This window comes from Podarcis tiliguerta (assembly GCF_965153285.1).
Source record: "Podarcis tiliguerta genome assembly, chromosome: 3".
NCBI classification, from domain to species: domain Eukaryota; kingdom Metazoa; phylum Chordata; class Lepidosauria; order Squamata; family Lacertidae; genus Podarcis; species Podarcis tiliguerta.
The window spans coordinates 38,355,987-38,378,855 of record NC_139536.1 but is presented as its reverse complement, the minus strand read 5'-3'; the positions used below and the strand labels follow the sequence as shown (position 1 = coordinate 38,378,855).

The 22,869-nt window shown below is 42.1% G+C and overlaps 1 protein-coding gene across 3 annotated transcripts in view; it reads right to left on the bottom strand.

Annotated features, from left to right (window-relative positions):
- Positions 1 to 22,869, bottom strand: part of MRPS18A (mitochondrial ribosomal protein S18A) — a 30,178-nt gene that overhangs the window by 6,715 nt on the left and 594 nt on the right. For 2 of the 3 annotated variants that reach the window (XM_083434677.1, XM_083434675.1), the window contains exons 2-5: positions 20,426 to 20,457; positions 15,935 to 16,039; positions 4,037 to 4,160; positions 2,914 to 2,986 (exon numbers count right to left, since the gene is read on the bottom strand). In XM_083434677.1, the coding sequence (XP_083290803.1) occupies positions 2,914 to 2,986; positions 4,037 to 4,160; positions 15,935 to 16,039; positions 20,426 to 20,457 (334 nt within the window). Of the gene's footprint in view, positions 1 to 2,913; positions 2,987 to 4,036; positions 4,161 to 15,934; positions 16,040 to 20,425; positions 20,458 to 22,470; positions 22,499 to 22,869 lie in introns of those variants that run through there. The other variant, XM_083434676.1, reaches the window with a different exon arrangement.

Sequence of the window (22,869 nt, the reverse complement as noted above, 5' to 3'; positions counted from 1 at the left end):
TGTTCATACTGCAAATAAGGACCCCGCAGAAACTGCCTACCAGACACAGGACGGCGATTTTATTAAGGAAATAGCTTTCTGGGTCAATTCGTTTTAATGTATGGTGAGATCATTGGGGGGTGTTGTTGAAAGGAATGATTGGGTGGGACACACACACTAATCAGGGATTTGCTTACTTCACCCCCTTTCAACTTTAATTAACTTTATTTTGGGAAATATATTCCTGTATATTAAAAGTGTGTTAATGGAACCACAATAAGACCACTCTTTTTGAAAAGCATCCAAGGTCATTTTCTTGTGTTTGTGTGAAGGCAATCTAGTCAAGCTGTAACCAGTGGGACTCCATCAGTCAAGTCAGAGCCACTGCACAGCTTTTCTGTCACTTTTCCAATTCTTCCTTGGAGAAATATTCAGAACTCTATGGTGGCATTTCAGATGAAGGACCTGCTTGCTAACTCAAGTAAGCATGAGGAGCCTGCTGCATTTTCAAGGAGCTACTTTGATCACCATGGACAGAACAGGCTCAATGTGTGAGGCAAAGCCACCTGTGGAGGGAACAGATGTATCCATCTTTTGTTTCCTTTGTCTTTTGTTTGGAGAAGGGAAGCAAACTGAAAAGTCTGAACAAGCTATGCTAAAGGAAGCCTTGAGCTAAGAGATCTGGTGTTTCCAAAGCAAAAAACATTATTTCTCCTATACTAAAGACCTTCAGTGGTCTGCCCAACTGCTCAAAGATGGCACTTCAAGACTTAGTAGCCCAAAGGCAGGAATGGCAGATGAGATGACCAAGAGGAGTAGAGAAACGAAAGTCCCCAAAATATTGCTCTTTCTTCACAGCAGGAAAATGTGTCTCTATTTCCTACTGAAGATCCTGTCACTTCCCCCTTTTAAACACTGTGATTTATGACATTGCAAATTATGTAAGTCTTACAGGTGGAAGCATGAAGCACCAAAGTTGGAGGTACTTAAACAAGATTGCGGCAGAGCTGAACACGGCAACTTTCAAGCTTGGGGCCTGTACCTTAAACACAATTGCTTCTTTTGAAGCTGCTCTAAAGAAAATGGGACATGGCAGTTTGGACAGAGTGTCATGACCTAACCCCCCTAGGGCTGTAGAAAGGAAGTGGTTAAAAAGTCTCCTGTCCTTTGCATCACTGGCTGTTCCAGAGATCAACGTGGGAGGCACAGGTGGGGGTAGGCACAGAGCCAAACCCCTCAACACTGCTGTAGCGGTTGAGACATGGCAAGGCTCCAAAAATGCAGAATTTTCTACCTCCAGCCGACAGAGACAATACCCTGATGAACTGAAGTAGCATTCCTAAAAAGCAGAACTCCAAGCAGCCCCCATAAATATTAGTACCTACTTTCCTTAACTATCCCACCCTAATAATGCCTTCTCCACATTCAACTTATCAGCCCTTGTTCCTCCCTGGCTGCCTGGCTCTGTTGCCAGATCCATTTCTGGCTTTCTCCTTGAGCTCCCCACTCACCCTCATGCCTCCCAGATTCCTTCTGGGTGGTGGGAAAAGCAAAGGAAAGCAATGACAGGAGATGAAGAAGGGATACCAAAACTAATGTTGTAGATGTGGTGCCAGACAGAGCGACTACTCCTTTTGCCTATTCAATTTTGGAGGGGGGCAGGGGACTAGAATTCATCACTTCCTGCCTTCATCTAGTAGGCATTATTTCACAGCTGTTGTGAGTCACCCTGGAGTTAATAAATCAATGTGTGAAACTCGCAAGAAACAGATTTGATATTCTGAAAGCAAAGTTGTGGAGCGGCAGGAGTCTTCCTTTTCAAACCTCAGGCATGTGCCGCCACACTTAGACTCTTCCCCAATATTTGCACAGAACATGATCTTCAGAGAGAAACACTGGCCTATGGCACCACATCTTAAGAGAAATGGACTACCAAGGGCTAGGCCCACACTGCAAGAGGCATCTTGTGCTGAAAGCCTGGAGCCTCTGATTTCTCAAGCAACGTGCCTGTGGCCTTTAGTAACCCCACAGCTTGCTAATATGAACTTCATAAACTGCTTTGACATCCCCATGGAAACAGAAGGCGAGGTCATAAATAGGGGATTAGCACCTCTTAACACAGAGCAAAGCAAAAGAGGCAACAGGGGGTTTAAGTTCCCCCATTAAGGGGCAAGGGGCTGCTTGGCAAAGAGGGAGGGCAGGATGGAGAAGGAAGAGTGCGACAGAGGAAGGGCAAACCGCGGGTGAACTACAAACTGCAGACAAAAGAGGAACAGGCACAGGACAAAGAGGGCAACAAATCTAATGAGCTCCTCCTTCCTGTCCCGTCCACCACCCACTGCCAATACCTAGACAGCCTGTCTATTTCAAAGCTCACACCAGCACAGAAGACGGCAGCGACTGTTTTCCCCAGCTCCATTTTTCTTAAATGGCACTCAGCTCCTTCAAAGTTGACAGTAGGCAAGAGAATTAATGGGAGAGGGAGGAAAGATAAAGAAGGCACCTTCTCTCTCTCTCTCTCTCACACACACACACGTTTTACAAGGTCAATATAAGCAGGTTCGTTCGTGTGAAAAAAATGGAAATATCAACCTGTCTGCAGCATTTCTCAAACTTATCCCCTGCCCATGTCTTAAGCCCTCAATATCTCATTTCTCTGCTCCAGTTCACCTCAAGCACTTGGCAACCAGGCCTGCACCAGTCAGCAATTGGCAATTCCACTCTTTTCATTCAACAAATCCAGTCACATTATCACCAACATAGCACAAAGAGGCTGCTTGCACTCTCTCCTCCCCAGGACTAGGAAGGCCTGCTCCCCATTTTGAGAGATGTTACATTATAAAGTCTGGCTCATGAATAAGTTTGTGGCCTTCACTCCATGCATTCTAATTCTGAAAACAACAACAACACCCCTGTTTTCAGAGGACAACTGACCTGTTGAGCTTTGGTTTCTTGTTTTTTGGAACAAAACCTTCGGGAAGTTTAGGTTTATGATTTGGCAGCAAACCTGAAAATTGGGGTGGGGGGAGGGGGAGAGATTCAGATGTCAGTTTGAGTAGAAAATGTATGATTAAGATCACAGCTAAAGTACATACACACCCACCCCAGAGTGGGATGCCATAAGCTATTCTAGGTTACATACTAATCCCCAAATTATTATTATTTAAATAGAATTATATTTTTAAAATGCTAGTTTTAATATATGTATGTGTTTGTTTTTGCTTAAAATATTGTAAGTTGCTTTGAGTTGCCATAGCAAAAAAGTCACTAACACATGTATTAATAGAAACCTCACTCAGATTCCATCTATTCACCAAAGTACGCCACCAAAACTGACCAGAATTTTCAAGTTTCTCTCTTAGTCCAAAACTAAAAGCCTCAACATCTCACTGTAGCAGTGTTTTTCTTTTTCCTCAAAAAAGAGATCTGTTTGACATACTGCAAAATAACTGCAACCTAACTGGTTTCTAGACTCCCTGTATGTATCAAAATGCTGCCGATGGTAAATCTCTAGCCATACTGGGCAACATTCCAATATAGAAAACAGGAGTCTGTTTCCTCTGTGTCCTCCTGAATGGTTTATTTCACACACAGCATATGGGAGCCTGCCTAGTATTAAGGTCAAAGAACATAAGGAGAAGAGGGGCAGTGGGGAGGCTCCTGGCAGCTCTGCTGCTGTTTTGCTCTGTTATACCTGGAGCACTAACAGGATTCAAAATCCAAACATTCAATGGGCTCTACAATGTTACACCACTGCCTAGCTAGCTTAACTCATTGTGAGTTGTCAAATGCATCAAAAGAAGGGTTTAATTAACCAGTAATAGGTAGCCATTAACTACTTAGAAAATCATAGTTGGACTGATACTCTGTGGCATTGCAAAGTAGTAGTCTGGGAAGCATTCTTAAGAAGCAAGGAACTCAGGATGGGCAAATCCTTCTGATCATTATAGGGTCGCTGAGTCCCAGTTATCTTTGGCAGCCCAGTTTTGGCATGTAATGCATTCCAACGCAAGGAAGCCTCAAAAACTGAAGTTAGCTCCCAAACAAAATGAATTACCTGCTCGATGAGCCATTTTCACACAGACTTCAACCTTTCTGTGCTCTTCCGTACAGAGGCCTGTGACTCTCCTGGGCAGCATCCTTCCCTCAGAGGTTATGAATTGACTGAGCAATAAAACATCCTTTAGAAGCAAAGAGAAGGGAAAAACCCAATCAACACCAGAGCATGAATGACATAAAACCTGCAAAGTGATGTTTGAGCCAAAGCTTCCGAAAAGCAAGAGAGATTAGCCGTCTTTGATGTTTCTGCACAAACAGCTCCTACAACACTATCAGGCGTTTCCAAGGCGCTTTGCTCTATCTACTGGACTAAAAACCACTCCCTCTAACTTGCCATGGAATGCAGAGGATGGAAAAAGGGAAAGACACAGCACAAGTTATACAGGCATTTTCTTGCTGAGATCTTCTGCCTTCACAGTGTCATTTCAGTAGTGCAAGAAACACTGCAAAAGAAGAATAGTAAAATAATCTGATCCTGAGCATGCCCATGTCAGTTACAAATTGGTTTCCATCCTGAAACATAGCATTTTTTATTTCTTATTTATAAAAGTTAAACCTGCCTGCTTAGTGTTATTTGTGCCTCTATAAAATGAAGAATCCAAAACATCACAATACCCTCCAGAAGAAAAATGTTTTGCACTTTTTTGGAAATATATCCACGGAGCAATATTGCAACCCTACCTCAGAGGACATTCCAGAGCTTTCAACCAATATCTTGTGGCAAAATGAGTAACATACAGTATTTCTTTAGTGGAACTGGAATAATAGATAGAAATTTTGCTAAGAGGAACATTATTTTAAAAGCTATGTTGAGTTGAGATGAAAGAGCAGGATTTAGGTAAATTAAAAGGCTAACTTGCACAAAACTACATCAGCATGGGAGCTGTTTCCCCATGAATTCTTCCCATGCTGCACATGATAATTTTATTTATTTATTCAAGCCAAAGGGGAGTCTACTACAGGCAAATAGATAGAAATGCATAAAATAACAAAATCCTTAAAAACACACAACAAATCACTCTTTAAAAAGTTACTAATAGCAGCAGTGATTGAGTCGCTCCTCCTCCAAATGCAAGCTGAAAAATATGCGTCTTAATTAGTCACCTAAAATATATAGAGAAACAGAGCCAGATGCACCTCAGTAGGGAGGTAGCTACACATATGAGGAGCTACCACCGACTATGGAGGGAAGGCAATTCCAGTACACAGTTGGCACCAATTCTTGAGGTTTTTTGCACCCATTGAAGACCCATCTGTTTCCTTAGGCATTTGCTGAACATTAGCACTTTGATGGATTTTGTATTTTTCTCCTGCTCTTGCTTATTAAGATGTGGTCCTCTTTTTATCATTGCTATGTTTCATTTTATGTTGTTGATTGAATTTTAATGTACCCTGCACCAAAACTGCCTCCGCAATGAAGGGTGGGAAATAAATATTTTTAAATAAAATAAACACTGTAAACAAGTTTACTTGTTAGGGAACTGGGATGGGAGTGGAAGCTGCTTGAAAAGCCAGCAGTCAGCTCAAATAATATGCACACCACCCACATGAGCAGTCACTTTGCCCAAGTAAGCTGTTTAATATCATTGGATTGACTCCTTGTTACAAAGTTTTGCAACAGTGTAATGTATGAAACAGCCCTGGGCCACCTCAAATGACCTGGCATTTGGGGACCAGGATAAAGCTTTCAAAGATCTAGGATTACAGCACACGCTCTTACATGTATTATTTTTGAACTGTATTAGCTTGTAATGCGAATTCCAAATCTTGTGTTTTTTGCAAAATGATAGTCATCCCCCCCGCCCCTTTTGTCTTACACACTGTCTGGTTTACAAGAATTAAAAAAAATAAATCAATTTAACTGGAGTTGGAGAGCTACCTAAGAACAATAGTAACTCTGAGCTATGTGAATGAAGGTTGTTTTAAAAGATTTGTGACCTGGTGTATTCATTTGGACCTAGTTGGTGTATTTGCCAAGATTAATTCAATAAGCATCTCCTTATGAAAAAATATTTAATACAATGGTTTTAAATACAAAAATAAAAATAAGGGTGCTATCCAAACAAGGACTTTTGTTAGTGCAAATAAGTTTGGCTGCACAACTGAATTTCCGCTCCCTGCACCCCTTTAATCTGCTCTGGGTCCCCCCCATGCTCTGCAGCAGATTTAGGGTATGAGGGGTGTAGTGGGGACAGGAAAAAGGAAAGTTCCACTGTGGAAATGGAAATCCTTGCATTAATGGAACTATGTCCTATTGGAGAGATGTTGTTTGTAGATGACACAGCTTTGACAGGGCACTCTGAGGAAGCTCTCATCAACTGTTTTGCCCAAACCCACACGGAGTTCAGCCTTAGCATCACCTGATGAAGACCAACATCTTGGGTCAGGATGTTGCCAGTACAGTGGTACCTCTGGATGCGAACGGGATCCGTTCCAGATCCTGTTCGCATCCAGAGCAGAACGCAACTTGCATCTGCCCGTGCGTGGGTCGTGATTCACCGCATCTGCGCATGTGCGTGATGTCATTTTGAGCGTCTGTGCAGGTGGCAAAACCCGGAGGTAACCTGTTCCGTTACTTCCGGTTTGCCGCGGGATGCAACCTGAAAAGATTCAACCCAAAGCTACTTTAACCCGAGGTATGACTGTACACGCATCAGCACTGGTGACTACTTGCTTATGGTGCTAGACAATTTTGTCTATCTTGGCTCCACCATAACCAGCAACCTCTCCATTGATGATGAGCTGGACAAGCATATCGGCAAGGTGGCTACGGCAATGTCTTGCCTCTCCAAAAGGGCACGGGAAAATGTGATGCTAATAACCAATACCAAGATGAAGGTCTACAAGGCTTGCATGTTGAGCACACTGCTTTATGGTAGTGAGACATGGGCAACTTACACCCACCAGACATGACGCCTCAATGCTTCCCATATGCACACTATCAGGAAGATTTTGGGCATCATGTGGCAGGACAGTCCTCCCAAGCCCACATTGCCAGCAGGTTCGCAGATAATCTATGCCGGCTTGGTCATGTCCACAGAATGGAAGGTGGAAGCATCCCCAAGAACATGCTCTACAGGGAGCTGGCTTCAGGCACCAGGCCCATTGGCAGATCAACTCTGCATTACAAAGATGTCTGCAAATGTGACATAAAAGCTGGCAACGTGACATGAAGGCTGGTAACATCAACCCATGTGGGAATCCCTTGCAGACAACCGCAGAGCCTGGAGACAGGCAGTCAAATTATATTTCCATAGCAGTGACCAAAGGAGAAATGACCACTTGGAGGTGCGCAGAGAGAAAAAATGCCATGGTATATCTGCATCAGCAGACACCTTCATCTTCCCCAGCTGCAACAAAACATGTCTCTCCTGTCTCTACAGCCACAGAAGGCACTGTGACTCTCCAACAGTTTGACTTCACCCGCAAAGGCATATACTTTCATTGCCTCTCGAGGCAGACATATGCCAACCAAATTCTGTTAAGCCAGGTGGTGCAGCAAGCGGCTCAAAACTCCGCAAATTTTATACAACACAATTTCTCTCTTTTAATTTTTTTAAATTAACATTTGCACCCCATTCTTCAAATCCAGAGAATCATCAGAGCAACTTGCAAGATTTAAAATCCATAGCACTAAACAATGAGATGAACACACAACAGAAAAAGAGCAGAATTCAATCTCATTGACAAAAGGCCTGGGGAAATAGATTCCTTTGGGAGCTGATGAGAGAAACTTGGCACCAGATGAACCTTCCAGGGGAGAGAATGGTGAAGTTGGGGCAGCATCACTGTAAAGGCTCCATCTGTGATCCTCACCATCTGTGATCCTCACAGCACCTTGGCAGTAGCAGAATCTGATGAAGAGCCTCTAAAGCAGACCTGTGAGAAAGGGTCATGTGGGAGAAGGGGGCCCTTAAGTACCTGGGTCCTGTGCCAACTGTATGTAGAGCAAAGTACTTAAAAAAAGAATACGAAGGCAGAAACTCTGTCAGGTAAATGGGATCACTGTGGGGTTTAGTCATGCTGCTGCTCTCCTCAACATGCCCTCTGGCTTCTCAATCTTTAGTAGATCAGTGCCTGCACCTTTCTCTTAAAAATGGAAGCTGGACTGCATGAATATTTGGCATTATGAGAGGCATATCAATATATAGAATAAGATATTGTCCAGACGTAAGATAAGATGTGCAAGCTAGCACTCTTAAAAAGCACATCAACAGAGGTATTAGAACACTGCCAAAATGACTTTTGTAGCACTGCTATCAGGCTATTCAGAGAGCCCATAACCACCTGCCCTCCTTCAATATTTGATTTTATTTATTAAACTAGTATCCTGACTTTCTTCTGAAAAGAGCCCAGGGTGGCAATCATCAAAATGTTAAAACAGTGAAATGCAAGTGTGATGGAGTGTTGGGACTAGGATCTGGGAAACCAGGCTACAAATCCCCACTTGCCCACGAAGCTCACTAGGTGACCTCAGGCCAGTCACCACCGCTCAGCCTAAACTACCTCATAGGACTGCTGTGAAGAAAAGATGAGGAAGGGGAGAACCATGTATGCCACCATGGAGAAAAGGGAGGAAATAGATAGATAGAGATAGTCATACTTACCCCCTACTTGAAAAAAAATCTCTAGAGAAGTGCTTAGCAACTTGTTGCACTGCTCACTTTATCAATCAAGTAGCTTTCTTCAGAACAATGTAACTACAGTGGTACCTCAGGTTAAGTACTTAATTCGTTCCGGAGGTCCGTACTTAACCTGAAACTGTTCTTAACCTGAAGCACCACTTTAGCTAATGGGGCCTCTTGCTGCTGCCGCGCCGCCGGAGCCCGATTTCTGTTCTCATCCTGAAGCAAAGTTCTTAACCTGAAACACTATTTCTGGGTTAGCGGAGTCTGTAACCTGAAGCGTATGTAACCTGTAGTAGTTTGAAAATTTCCTAGTTACTTTGGCCTTTACCTGAAAGTTTCAGGAGCAAGACTGCAGGAAGCACCTCCTGCCAGAGATGGATTGTAATCTGCAAGGTCCCATCAGCAAACATCTTAAGAGACCAACTTAACTAGTGACTGTATAGTTACCAGTTTGTTTTGAGAGGCGGTGCTGACAGTGCTACACCCCAATGACTGCATGTAAAGTGAACTCACTTCCATGGAGAAGTTCAGCACAAGAAGAGTTCAGCACAGGGTGCCTCAGAGGCACAGGCCTCAGTTCAGTTACACAAACTGTTTGGGAGCAGCAGAAGTCAGTGGCAAATTTCATGCTGCTCAGAGCAGCTAGCATAATTTACATGAAATATGAGAAGATTTTAGTAAGTCCTATGCCTATTATGTTCAGGTTCCTTAATGTTCCTGTGCCTTTCTAAAATGCAACACTGCTCATGTGACATTTTAAAAATAGGGAGCAGAAAAAGGCGCTGTTTCTTTATCTCAGTTGTCATCAACAGAATGGGCTCATTTCCAGTTTCTGTTTGACCAAATAGAGGCAGCAACTAATCTGCTTCTCACTTGCAAAATGTCATTTCAAAACAAATCAATTAGGTCCCACCCATTTCCAGCCATGAAAATTGTACCCTAAGCCATTTGGCTTAAGAGGGCTGCTTGTTAGCAAAAGGTCACAGCAACTTCAGAAAAGTCCCAAGTGCAACAGGGACTCTCCCACTAGCATCACCACATGGATTTATCTAAGCAACAGGGACAATGCAGAAAGATACAGTCAGGTTTTAGGGCACAGGAGAAACAAACAAGAATGTAAAAGGGTTAAAGGAGAGAAAGAGAATTCTGGCAGATTTGCACACTGCCGTCATGTTCCATGAAATTAACATTTTGTGCTAGTGGGCAGCCAAGACTGCAACCACAGATTTGCTTTAATCACTGGACAGCTCCTGGGAGAGGCTGAACCCAGATTCCCACCCCTGTAATCTGTAGGATCTGATGAAAACAACTTGGATTGAATTAATTCAAGGCTAATAAGCAAATACTGCAGTTCTGTCTCTGCTTTGTGCTGCCAAAGTGAGATGACATTTACTGCATGATCAGACTAATCATGTTCCAAGGGAGAAAAGAGGAAACATGTTTTGCCTTCACCTCCATAGGGTATTTGATTTCTCCCACTAGGTAAACAAACTCCAAAGTGAACAACACATTTTCTGGATTTAGAGGTTCACTGGAACAGTGGACGGAACCAATACCTGAGGCCACCTGGAGAACTGACAAGTGTTAATAATCTGACTGAACACCATCAGAATCTGAGCCAGAGTCTGTTTATACAGCCAACACACTCTTATCTTAGAACACATACTATCCCATCCCCTTGGGTTGCAAAAGATCTGCTGCCTCCAAGTTCTCCTCTGGTACTTCAAGCTATCAATTTAAAGGGTTTTTGCTGTCTAAAGTTTCCATGTTCTAAACCTCCCAATTTCCCAGTGAAAAAAATCTGGTTTTATTTCCAATCATGTAAGAGTGAAATAAATAACAAACCTAAAAGAAGCAAAAATTTAACATCAATGTAGCCCTTCAAAGTCTTTTTACTGTAACCTTTACAATCACCCTATAAAGGTGATTAGTATTACTATCCACTGGAAGCTGAAAGAGTGGCTTCATTAAAGGTCACCCAGTGAATTTATGGCAAAAGGGAGATTCATCAGAGGTCATTAGCAGCTTGTCAAAACAGTTATGCCTGGAATGAACTCTAAATTTTCACCCCAAATTTAGTCTGCTATCCTAAGTCATTGCATTCACATTACAACACCAGATACATATATTGCCTGTCATGTCAAATAGACAATGAGAAAAAAACTGCAGAGAAATGAAAATTTGAATATCTGGAGGTATGTTAAAACATAGACGGTCATATTTTGTAATGTTGCCTCTAAGCCTGCAAATCTATCTATTTCACCTTTCAACAGGAGAATAGCACCAGCTGGGTTCTGAAATGTCAAAATCACACCATCAGTTTAAAACTAACCCTGCTCCGCACATGCTATGAATTGGAGAGGAGTCTGGCAGTGCACTCAAGAGTGAGACTAGGAGGTCACATCTCTGCAGATCTCTATGAAGGTATGGCTTGGAGACCAGCTCCTTGCCAACATGAGAACATAGGAAGAGCCCCCCCCCCTTTACATTACATTTATATACCACCTTTTCCTCCAAGGAGCTCAAGGTGGTGTACATCATCCTGTTTTCATAGTGGCCAACCAGATGCCGTGGGAAACATGCAAACAGGACCACAGCACAAGAGCAATCTCTTCTCTTATGGTTTGCAGCATCAGCATGAGAGTTTGTAACTCCTTGGAAGCAACACTACTACAGTGGGCTTGTCTCTGTTCAGCTCAGGCAAGTACAGCAGAGCACTTTCCCCACCCAAGAACTTCTGGATTGAACATCAACCTTGACATGGCTGGCTGATTTATTAAAAGGGAGTAATCCAAAGAGGCTCATCAGTGGAAAGGATAATACTTTGAACAAAAAACATATTACTGAATTACTGCAGAAGCAGCAAGTCTTTATGCCTTAGCCCAGAAAGTAGAGGAAATACTATTTGTCACCCTGTGAAGTTTGGTCCAAATACAATCTAGCCCCTGAACGGGAAACTAACAGGAGGAACACACACGGCATATGCAAACACAAAAACTTATCTATACATAACCAGTTAGGATTTTACAAGAAGAAGAAGAGTTTGGATTTGATATCCCGCCTTTCACTCCCTTTAAGGAATCTCAAAGTGGCTAACATTCTCCTTTCCCTTCCTCCCCACAACAAACACTCTGTGAGGTGAGTGGGGCTGAGAGACTTCAAAGAAGTGTGACTGGCCCAAGGTCACCCAGCAGCTGCATGTGGAGGAGCGGAGACGCGAACCCGGTTCCCCAGATTACGAGACTACCGCTCTTAACCACTACACCACACTGGCTCTCAAAAAGAATTATGTTTAAAGCCATAATCTTTGAGGATTCAGCAGCATTAATTAACATGGTCAAGAGCTGGTATTCCATGCTAAGATGGAATCTACTGAAAATTCAGCTACAAGAGATCCTATACTGTTGTTGGCATCTGTCTGTCTTAGGAGACGGTGGAGGAGTGCGCCTTTGGGGGTGAGGTCAAGCTGTTGGAAGGTTGCAGAGCCTGCTGTGGCTGTAGAGACCAATGTGGGAGAGACATGTTTTGTTGCAGCTGGGGCAGATGAAGGCGTCCAGTTGTGCAATTGCCATGGCATTTCTTCTCTCTGTACTCCTCCCACTGGTCATTCCTCCTCTGGTCACTGCTATGGATACACAATTTGACTGCCTTTCTCCAGGCACTGCAGTCACCTGAAAGGGATTCCCACATGGCAAGGTTGGTGTTGCCAGCCTTTAAGTCACATTTGCAGACACCTTTGTGTTGGTTTGCCAATGTGCCTGGTGCCTGAAGCCAGCTCCTTGTAGAGACACGTCCTTGTGGATCCTGCCATCTTCCATTCTGTGGACATGACCAAGCCAACGAATATGTTGCCGAGATGGGAATGTGAACATGTGGGCTTGGGCGAGCACATCTTTGTCTGGAATTCTGTCCTGCCATGTGACACCCCATATCCCCCTGCTGTAGCGCATGTGGAAGGCATTGAGCTGCTGCTCCCGATAGTTGTAAGTTGCTCACGACTCACTTCCATAAAGCAGCACACTCAACATGAAAGCCTGGTTCCAATACTAAATCTTCATAGTAACTGCTGCCTTAATCAGCACAAATAGGTAAAGGTAAAGGTACCCCTGCCCGTACGGGCCAGTCTTGACAGACTCTAGGGTTGTGCGCCCATCTCACTCAAAGAGGCCGGGGGCCAGCGCTGTCCGAAGACACTTCCGGGTCACGTGGCCAGCGTGACATCGCTGCTCTGGCGAGCCAGAGCCGCACACGGAAACGCCGTTTACCTTCCCGCTAGTAAGTGGTCCCTATTTATCTACTTGCACCCGAGAGTGCTTTCGAACTGCTAGGTTGGCAGGCGCTGGGACCGAACAACAGGAGCGCACCCCGCCGCGGGGATTCGAACCGCTGACCTTTCGATCGGCAAGCCCTAGGTGCTGAGGCTTTAGCCCACAGCGCCACCCGCGTCCTCAGCACAAATAGAGTATTACAAAACTTCTGAAAAAATGTTTGGCCAGCAAAGGGGGTTCAGTAGTTGTTGAGGGTCAATCAACAATGCTTCCTAATATACCCTAGTTGTCAACTCAGCACACTGATGGTTACTTTGGGATCCTCTCAGTCACCCTTAGCAACGACACAGCCATCTTCTATTGTTCAAACCTATATTAATTATTAAAGACAAGAAGATCACCTTCCCTAATATTATTTTTCCATGTAAGGCAGGCCGATTTGACAAAATAGACAGGAATTATGTGTCTGGACAGGAGATGAAGCTCACCAGACAACCTTGGCCAATTCATTATCGCAGCCTAAAAGTGCCTTACAGGATTGTTGTGAGGATGAGTTAAGAACTGTGTACCGTTCTTAATAACAGTGGGTGCCAAAAAATGGCTTGACAGTACTGGGTAAAAAGCAGGCCTGCCAGATGTCTCTTGTTTTAAGGGAATGCCTTGTATTATCAGAATGCACAGACATAAAAAATAATGGGTTCTCTTAGGACAGACACTTCTCCCTTATTTTTGTCTTACTAACCTGTAAGTGCAGTAGGAGGCAAAGAATTTTTTGGAACTAACTGTGGCCTACAATATCAGATCAGCTGCTCTGCAGTGATGTTTGTGTACTTTGCTTTACAATTGTTTTGAATTATCTGTTCATTTAACATTATGTTCTTCGAGATAATACACTTGATCTGAGCTTCTCAAAAGCAAATAGCAGCTTCAGAGAAGCTATTTTTGTTGGGCCTATGACAGGGGGAAAAGAGGGTAAATTTTCCCCACCCCCAACAGCCCCAGTGCTGACATAACTCCATACAACTACTATTTGCAGCTTACAACAAAATACATGTGACATTAAGCCATGTGTTTAAGGTCATATAGTGCCTGGCCTTAACACTTTCCATGCGGCAAATGTCATGATCACTTCCTAAACTTTTGATTTTGGCCTGTCATTTTCCATTATTTTCACACAAGCCTCCTCAGCCCTTTGAGAATTTCTAAAAATGACTCTGGAGCAGTATCTTAGCAAAACCCCTTGGGATGCATGTATTCCAGACTTGCTAATTAACTCCATGTCTCTACTGTTTCCTTACCTGCTTTCTTGAAAGCTCATTCAACAAGGCCATCACCACTAAATTGTTTATCGCTCCTTTTCAATTCCTTATATTTCTTGTTTTCCCCTCTTTATTAGTGAGCCAGCCATCTCACAAACCATTTATTTTTCTCCAGATGCATTTCTGTCTCTAGTCTATTAATCCAATTGACATTAGCTTATTCTGCAGCTATGGCTTCCTTATCTTTAATGGTGTGCTCTTGTCTGGTTCTCTTCCTTTCCATTTCCAGCATGGTATTGCCTGCCCCTTGTCTATTCCAGACTTGGAATAACCTTTGGAAAAGCAACTTCTGAGAGTGCAAACATTGTTGCTCATATTCAATGGTACTTTCATTTGCTTATTTTTCTCTCTTTTTGTATTGTGTCTATTATACTCCAAGCCAGTATTAGTTAAAGTACTGGTGGAAAGGTGATGTGCAAACATAGCAATGACAGCTACTTAAGTGTGCATAGCTGCAAATCAGGGAAACAAGTGCCCCACTGGTATGTGAATGGCATGGAAGGACATGGAATACCAGTTTTATCTATATTATGGACAGCAGACTGAACAGGGTTGATGGTATCAAAAGCCACTGGGATATGAAGCAGAGTTAGCAAGGTTACACTTCCCTTGTCCCTCTCCCAATAAAGGTCATCTATAAGCGTAACCAAGGCCGGTTTGATGCCAAACCCAGGACTGAACCAAGAATTAAATTGGTCTACATCAGGGCAACCCAACTTTGCATACCAAGTGGGCCGCAAGAGTACTTTGACAAAGTACCTGTGGGCCGCACACTGCTTGGGGGGTGGGCGAGCGAAGCCAAAATATGATGTCCTCCCCAAGCCATCTCATTGCCTTCCCAAAGCTGGCAAAGTGAGGCACAGGCTTTGGGAAGGAGGTGCGAGGCTCTGGCAGGGTCCTAGAGCCTTCCCATCTCCTCCCCAAACCACAGTGCATAACTTATCCAGCTTTCAGAAAGCAGTGCAAAGGCTTGGGGGGGGGAGGGTTAAGTGTTGCTGTGGGCCGCCAAAAAAAGGCCTAGAGATACCCGATGGACCACCCTAGTCTAGGTAATGTTTCATCCAGAATGCCTGCAGCTGCTCTGCCATGACCCTCTCACCCATCTTCCCAAGAAAAGCAACTGGTCAGTAACTATCCTAAATGAGGGAGTCCGGGGTGTTAAAAAATAAATAAATGAGCAAGTGTTCCACCACCTCTTTCAAGCCAGCAGGCACCACCACTGTGTAACATCGCATTCACCATACATGGACCCACCCAGTCATGCCTTGCCACATAGATTTTATTAAACATAAACAACCAGGGATTGAGAGAACATGTGGTTGGACAAACAGCTCTAAGTACCTTGTCAACACTCTCAGGCCACATCAACTGAAACTGATCTCATAAAACTTGGCTAGATGTGGTGTTGGACATCTCACAGTTCTACACTAACTATGGCATCAAGGCTGCTACTGAGCCAAGCAATTTCACCCTCAAATTGTCTCAAGAAATATGTCATAGTGGGCCTCCAAAGGGTCCAGGAAAAGTCCCTCAGGAGCCTGTAACCTCTGAACCACTCTGAAGAGTAATTTATTCTGCTAAGAAACAGGAGAGTTGAGAGAGTAACATATAGTAGTATCTGGTAGCTACATGCAATTTTTAAGCCTTGAAAATACACTACAGGTCCTGAAGCTGTACTCACCTCGTAAGAATACTTGTGCTTTAGGTTCCAGCGACAGATAGGACATTGACCAGAAGGATTTGGAGGAGTCGGGGCTTCCTCAACTTCCAGCATTTTACCTTCAATCTAGGAAAGAGAGGGCAGATGGAGGGGAAGATTTAGATTTCAGATTTCCAATATATATTGTACTGCTTAATTTCCAACAAGTGTCCCCCCCCCCCCAAAAAAAAACCTTAAGGAAACTTAAGGAAAGGGTTAACTGGTATTAGCTACTGGCAATCCAGAATACGACAAAGAATGGACTTGATGATAAACGCAGCAGAGTGCAGTTTAAGCACGCATGCACACACACACACACACACACGAGATTTCAGCACTTTTGCAAATGTCAACAAACTCAAGAATATTAGTCAACTACTTACAAGGAAGATTCCAATTTACTGTGTAGCAATAAATTCATAAATGGGCATGGCTCCCTCTAAAAGACACAAACTGCACCTCCCTGGCCATGAATAATAAGACATACTTTTGAAATTGCCGCTTTGAGGATATCAGCAAACATGGGCTCTTAAGTTGCATAAGCCTGGAGTAGACTCTTCTTAAAAAATTGGCAGCAGGACAGAGACGCTTCTTCCATTGGTCAAAACGGCAGGAATGTTTATGCAAACTGGGGTGGCTCTCCACAGCACACTTTCCTAAAGTGTAGTCTGAATTTAGCTTTAAATTGCTCAAACTGATGAAATTGATAGCATTTCCCTTGGGGAAGTATTTAACAACTTAGCCTATCTGACAAGAAGCATTTCCTGCCAAGCAGCTCATGTATTCCTTTTCTTTAAGCAGACCACGACAAGTTTTTAAAAACAAACCAACCCCAGACCTCTCTCATTTGATACAGCCAGAACCAGGGAGTTCTTTTTTAAATATACAGCTGCAGTCAGAACTCATCAATTTAAAACTATCCTGAAGAAAATTCAATTTAGATGCAGTAGGCCTGACAGCTACAAACTTGGGCAGGCTATACATATTCCAAATGGCCAATTTTGTAAATGTTCAGGCTTTACTATTGATGTTTACATGCTATGATATAAAGCCATTATTCATATTGACTAGTTATGGTAGTATTCTCAACCAGTAAAAGAACTAAATGGTATATGCTATTTGTTTCACATAGTTGTGATTTGGGGCGGGGGGGGGGCAGAAGAGACATTCCTCCTTCAGTCAGGGAAGGAACACGACTAAATGTTTTTCCTATAAGATCATTATTCACGCAACAGAAATCTACATAGATTTGAAGAGCAGCATGTATATTATGTGAAACGATTCAGAGAACTGCATCAATCTATGGCAAAAGAAATATCAGAAGACGCTTTAAAAATTGGCTTTTAGAAAGTAGCCTGACAGTTGAGCTTTACATCTCAATATTTTCCATTTGCAACTCTTTCCAGAGTCTCTCTGAATGAGAACTGTAAAGCTTGAAACCTGTGACACCAGAACAAGTCTTCAACAGCACCTTTTGGAATATTTCCTCGTGTTAACTGTCCTTTTTTGTAATGATAAATCTAAAGCTTGTTTATATCTATGTTTAAAGCAAAAAAAGCACATAGTTTGGGAATCAACAATACTCAAACAAATTCACTCTTCTATAGAAGGATGGCCATCTTGAAATCATTTATGGTGAAGGAACAGAATAATTCTTTTTTGGAGATGTTAAAACCTGTATCCTTTTACTGTAACTTATTATTTTGAAATGAATATAGCTGGGTCACAAGTACACCAAATTGATTTAACATGGTTAGTAGTACACAAGAAGTATATTAAAGATGTATATTAACATCACCTGGCTCAAAAACAGCCTAACAATTCAGATAGCAAAATGTTTTATTACACCACTCAAAATGTAACATGAGTTATTCTGGAAAGGCCCAAAGATCAAAGCTAATGTTCATGCCCCCACCATGAGTATCTTCACAGAGCTTCACTAAGTGCTGGCTAGAGGTACACGCACCTTTCTCCCCCAAGATTTTGGCTTTATTTATTTCCCCAACCAGACATTTATGATGCTAAAGAGAAAAGCAAAATGTTCCAGAAAGCATATTCAGATCACACTTATAAAATCAAGAGAAAATTAAAATCAAATGAATGACCTCATTTTTTAAGCATATTTAATTTCATCTGTGCTACATCTTTAACATCGCAGAGTATTCTTTTCCCCACGAGAACATTCACCCTTCATCAAAGCACAGATGGGGATTTTCAGTGAACTATCCCTCATTATTCGTGAGGATGCTAGGGAAATCTTCACCATTCAGTACTGAATATTGATGGTCTATCAACTACAGCAGTCTTGGGAATTCTTCATATCTAAAGTGTTTTTGCTTGCCTTCTCCCAAAATAACCTTTGCTTGCAGAGAACATTGCATTTTAAGCAAAAATCCAACACCCAAAGCACCACATGATGCATTTTTATTCTGTAGCGCTGTGAGGTCTCCGTTTCTTCCCAGAGAAGATGTCTCTGTTAGAAAACCTCCCTATACCCAGGAATGATGTCAGCATATGAAGCAGTATTATCATAATATCATAAACATTTTAAGATGTGTTTTCCCCCAAGTGCACCTCAAGTGGGGAAATTCATTCCTTCTGTTTACTGACAGAGAATGTAGGGAAATGTCTCCCACCCAAAACCTCAAAGTATACAAGATACTTAAGGCTGTCTAATTTCTGCTTGTAACTTACAAAGATATTCTGGAAAGCTAATGATTAGGGTTTTTCTTGGCTGTATTATCACAGGCAGAGTTTCATAAATTATTCCTCCCACTTTCACTTGTTTGAGGAATTCTCATGGGCTAGGATTAACCTAAAATTTCCAAGTTCAACTAGCATTCCTCCACCAATTTACTTGTGAAGAATTTTATATATTGCCCTTCACCAGAAAAAGATTCTATGATTTGTAGAAAAGAATCAATAAAAACCTAAAGTACAAATCAGCATAAAAAAAATCAAAACACTAATGAAAAGCAGCAGACTGAGATTTAAAAATCTGTAAGTGTCTGGGAAAATAAAAGGAGGTTTTCCTGATGCCTAAAGAACTCTCAAGGCTGTGGTATGCTAATAGTATCTTTATATATTTAATAATAAAAGCCACAATTCAGCAAACATTTGTTCTGACTTAGTCCCTTGAAAGCAATGGAACCAAACCAAGCTCCATTCCATTGCTTTCTTGGGGCCTAATCATGACAAACATCTGGTGGACCATTCAAATTCCAACCGGATAATAAATACTGCCAGAGGAGTAAAAATAATCTGTAGAGATAACATACTTTGGGCAATATAATCACTGTAGGGATAACCTGGTATTTAACTTTTGGAAGGAGATCTGGGGTAAGACCAGATGAAGAAATGAAATAGAAGAGGGGACTAGGAAGAGAGGCCACAGCACTAGTACGTAAGCCATTTTGTGAGCTTTGGGCACATTTTTGGGGAGAAGTAGAATACAACTTGATAATCTACTACATATTTTGGAAAGCTGTCTATTTGTTTGCTATGCATTTGTACACCTCTGAAGGTATCGTAACCAAATTTTGCATTAAGGTTCCTGAAATCAAGAAGCAGGTTTTCATCTATGTTTGGATACAACTGAATGCCATTTTGAATCAAGATAATGGACTAAAACTTTCAAAGCTACACTAATTTGTTTGTTTGTTACAATTCCTGAGCAATGCTGGGGACAAGGCTTTTGCTTTTGTTATTAATATTTCTCCTACTAATAGTCACTATGGTAGGCCTTCTAACACACTTGTTCACTCTTCCAAGACAGTGTTTATTAAGCAGTAAGGCTTAGCCTAGTGAATACTATATTTATAGTCTCATGTAGCTTTCAGAATTAAAAATTCTATGCCACTGTGCTTATTAAACTAAATTCCTACTTTTTGGCTTTTATTCATAGCACATTTGGTTGATATTCAAGTCGGGTGCTACTTGTCTCTTTGGGGAAAAAATTAAAAGGAAATTCCAATAAATTAAAGCACAGTAAGACTATATTGTGAGTGCTTAATTTCCATTCAGAATAAAAAGAAAAGTTTCAAAAATATCAATGAATGGAGAGGTTTCTTAAACCCTTTTCATATTACTTCATGGTGTGGGAGCCACTGCAGCATGACTTCTTCCTGCACCATGAAGTCAAAAGCTGAAGCAGCTGCTTCCACGTACTGTTATGGTAACTTTGGGCTCTTTTGAGTATGCATAACTGCAGGCATTCCTAACCTTTGCATACACCTCTAATTTCTCACAAATTTCTTTCACTGATGCAATGGGCACTAGAAAATTTTGAATAGGGTTCAGGAGATGAAAAGGTCACCTGTTCACTCTCTTCAGGAGAATCACTGTATTGAGGCCTAAACTTACATTGGTTACATGATGGAAATTATTCAATTGCATTTTTCTGCACAAACACAGTTGCTGCGTTACAAAGACAAGGATCTGAGACTTAGAAAATAAGTCAGTTATTGTACTTACAATAGTGGTGTTTCCTTCAGTAGTTTCTACAACTGCAGGTACAGAAAAAAAGACAGGATGTCAGATTCATTCAAATACAATTATATGCATTCTTGTTCAGTACAGAAATTGTGCCTATGAAACACTGAGAGGAATGCTGTTAAAAAACTGCTATGACACTGACAGCAAATAAGCATTTCACCAAAACTGAGATAGAGGTATTTCACTTAGTGCAGGTAGAGACAGATGACATGAAGTAATTGTTTTTACTGTCTGCCGTCATAAAATCATCTCCCTAATACTGCTCCCAAAAACTACAAAAAACCTTATTAACTCTTAAGGATGGTGCAATAAAAAATAACGCTAGCCTGTATTGAGGGATTATTCTGCCTTGTTTTACAGATTATTGAAATAACATTTTCATATGCATTATAACTTCTCACCAGGAACCATTTCAGAACTGCTTATGGCAAAAAGCAGCCTAGCCCTGTTGTCCCTCTGTAAGGCTTTGGGCCACAGAGATAGCATTAGTTTTTGTGCTCTCTCGAATATCAAAGGGCCATACCTCTTCCTTTCAGAGGACCTTCTACTGCATAACTCCCTAAATACTCCCTGACAAGGAAGCTAAAAGCAACCTAATACTAGAGTTGGAGCCTTTTTCAAATATGGCTCATGTGCTCTTGACTGCTAGATATCCTAGCTTTTCCTAACCTTTTTGTTCTAACTTTCCTGGTCTTGCTTGGACCATTTTCTATCAAGGTTCACTCACAGTAGCTACTCCCCTCTGCAGGGATGAGGGAGTTGGTGACCCACTCCAAAAGGCTAATGAAATAAACATAATTTTCAAGGATGCTTCTGGATTTTCTGTTGGCATAATTGACTTTCCTGTCAATGCTTTGGTCACTCTGTGGAAAGTGGAGATGACTTGGGCCAGGAGCTGACACAATCACACCTAAGTGCCATTTTCTGCTGAGCAGATCCATGTCAACTTGTTAAGGTTCTGGGGAGTTGAGGACACTGAATCAAATAGGAAGGTATCTATAGTGCAAGCAGGAAGAGATTCACTGGGAATCTGACTGAATACTAACGGAGTGCTCATTTTTGAGTCTGCATGGTAGATGTGATGTCAGCAATGCAACAGCTCTTTTCCATAACCACTGCATCCTCACAGTGCTGGGTGGTTCAGGGCCTTTTGGAATCTGTTGCTTGTCATGCAGGTTTTAAGTATAGCCACAATATTAAAACAGAACCTCCAGGTTTAGAGGCAATAATCAACTGAATACCAGAAGCTGGGACAAATAATTCTGGTGGTGGGAGAGCTATTGCCTTTAAGTCTTGCTTTTGAGATTCCCAGATCATCTGGCAGGTGTGGTTGCTTATTAACCAGGGGGAAAAACAAGTTCATTATTCTTTCAACTTTTCCAGGCTAATTGCCAAAAAGTAAGGGTCAAGGCTGCTTTTATCTCACTTGTTTTGTTTATTTTCTTTTTTTTAAGAAAAGGTGTACACTTTTAACTAAATAGACAGTTCTGTATTACATTTATAGACCCACCATAAAAATAAATGCTGGAGCCCGCCCTCAAATCCACCATGCCTCTGGCTCTAAATTTCTCATTCAAGGCTAGAAAACCCTACTACCAGGTAACCAGCATTAACAGACGTGACAGAATTCTCATATGCCTTTTATTCTTTTACAGGACTCTTGAACACAATAATTCAGTGTTGCTCAGTGCAACATAGTAATAGTTCCTGCTGTGACCAACAAGTTCCTGAGAGATACAATGTGCTGGAGAAGGGTTATTTTGCTTCTGTTTAGCTGTTGCCCCAAGTACAGACAGAGTTCTGATTGCACCATCAGCAACTGCCCCATAGCAGCGAAGAATGGGACTCCCTTGCCTCTGTCTCATCCTAGGCAGAGAGGATTATACTATACACACAACAATCAAAAAATGTGCAATCTGTATACAAGAAGCATACAGTCTTGCATACACAATAGTTCAACTATATAAATCAACAAGTGTACATTTTTTCACACAAATACCTGTAGGTGTGTAGACAGTTTGTACCTGTATTTGGCATAACTGGTGAATAAGCCTGAAATGAAACCTGGAGTGAAGAATAATGGTGTTCCCAACCCGCCAAAGCAAAGAGCAGAAAATGATACAAAAAGGGGAAAACACTAGACTAACAAATGATCTACCTGGGGTCACTGGTGCTTGTGATAAAAATGAGGGGTGCAGGACACGAGAATTCTGAACAGCAAACTAGAATTTTGGGACTCTGAAAGGATTCCGACTTGATAAACTAAAAACAGGATGCTTGACTAAATATGCCATCCAATGCACCCACCTGGGAGTAAGACCCAGATCATGAGACCCTTAATCTCAGGGTTGCGGGTTCGAGCCCCAGGTTGGGCAAGATTCATGCATTGCAGGGGGCTGGACTAGATGACCCTTGTGGTCCCT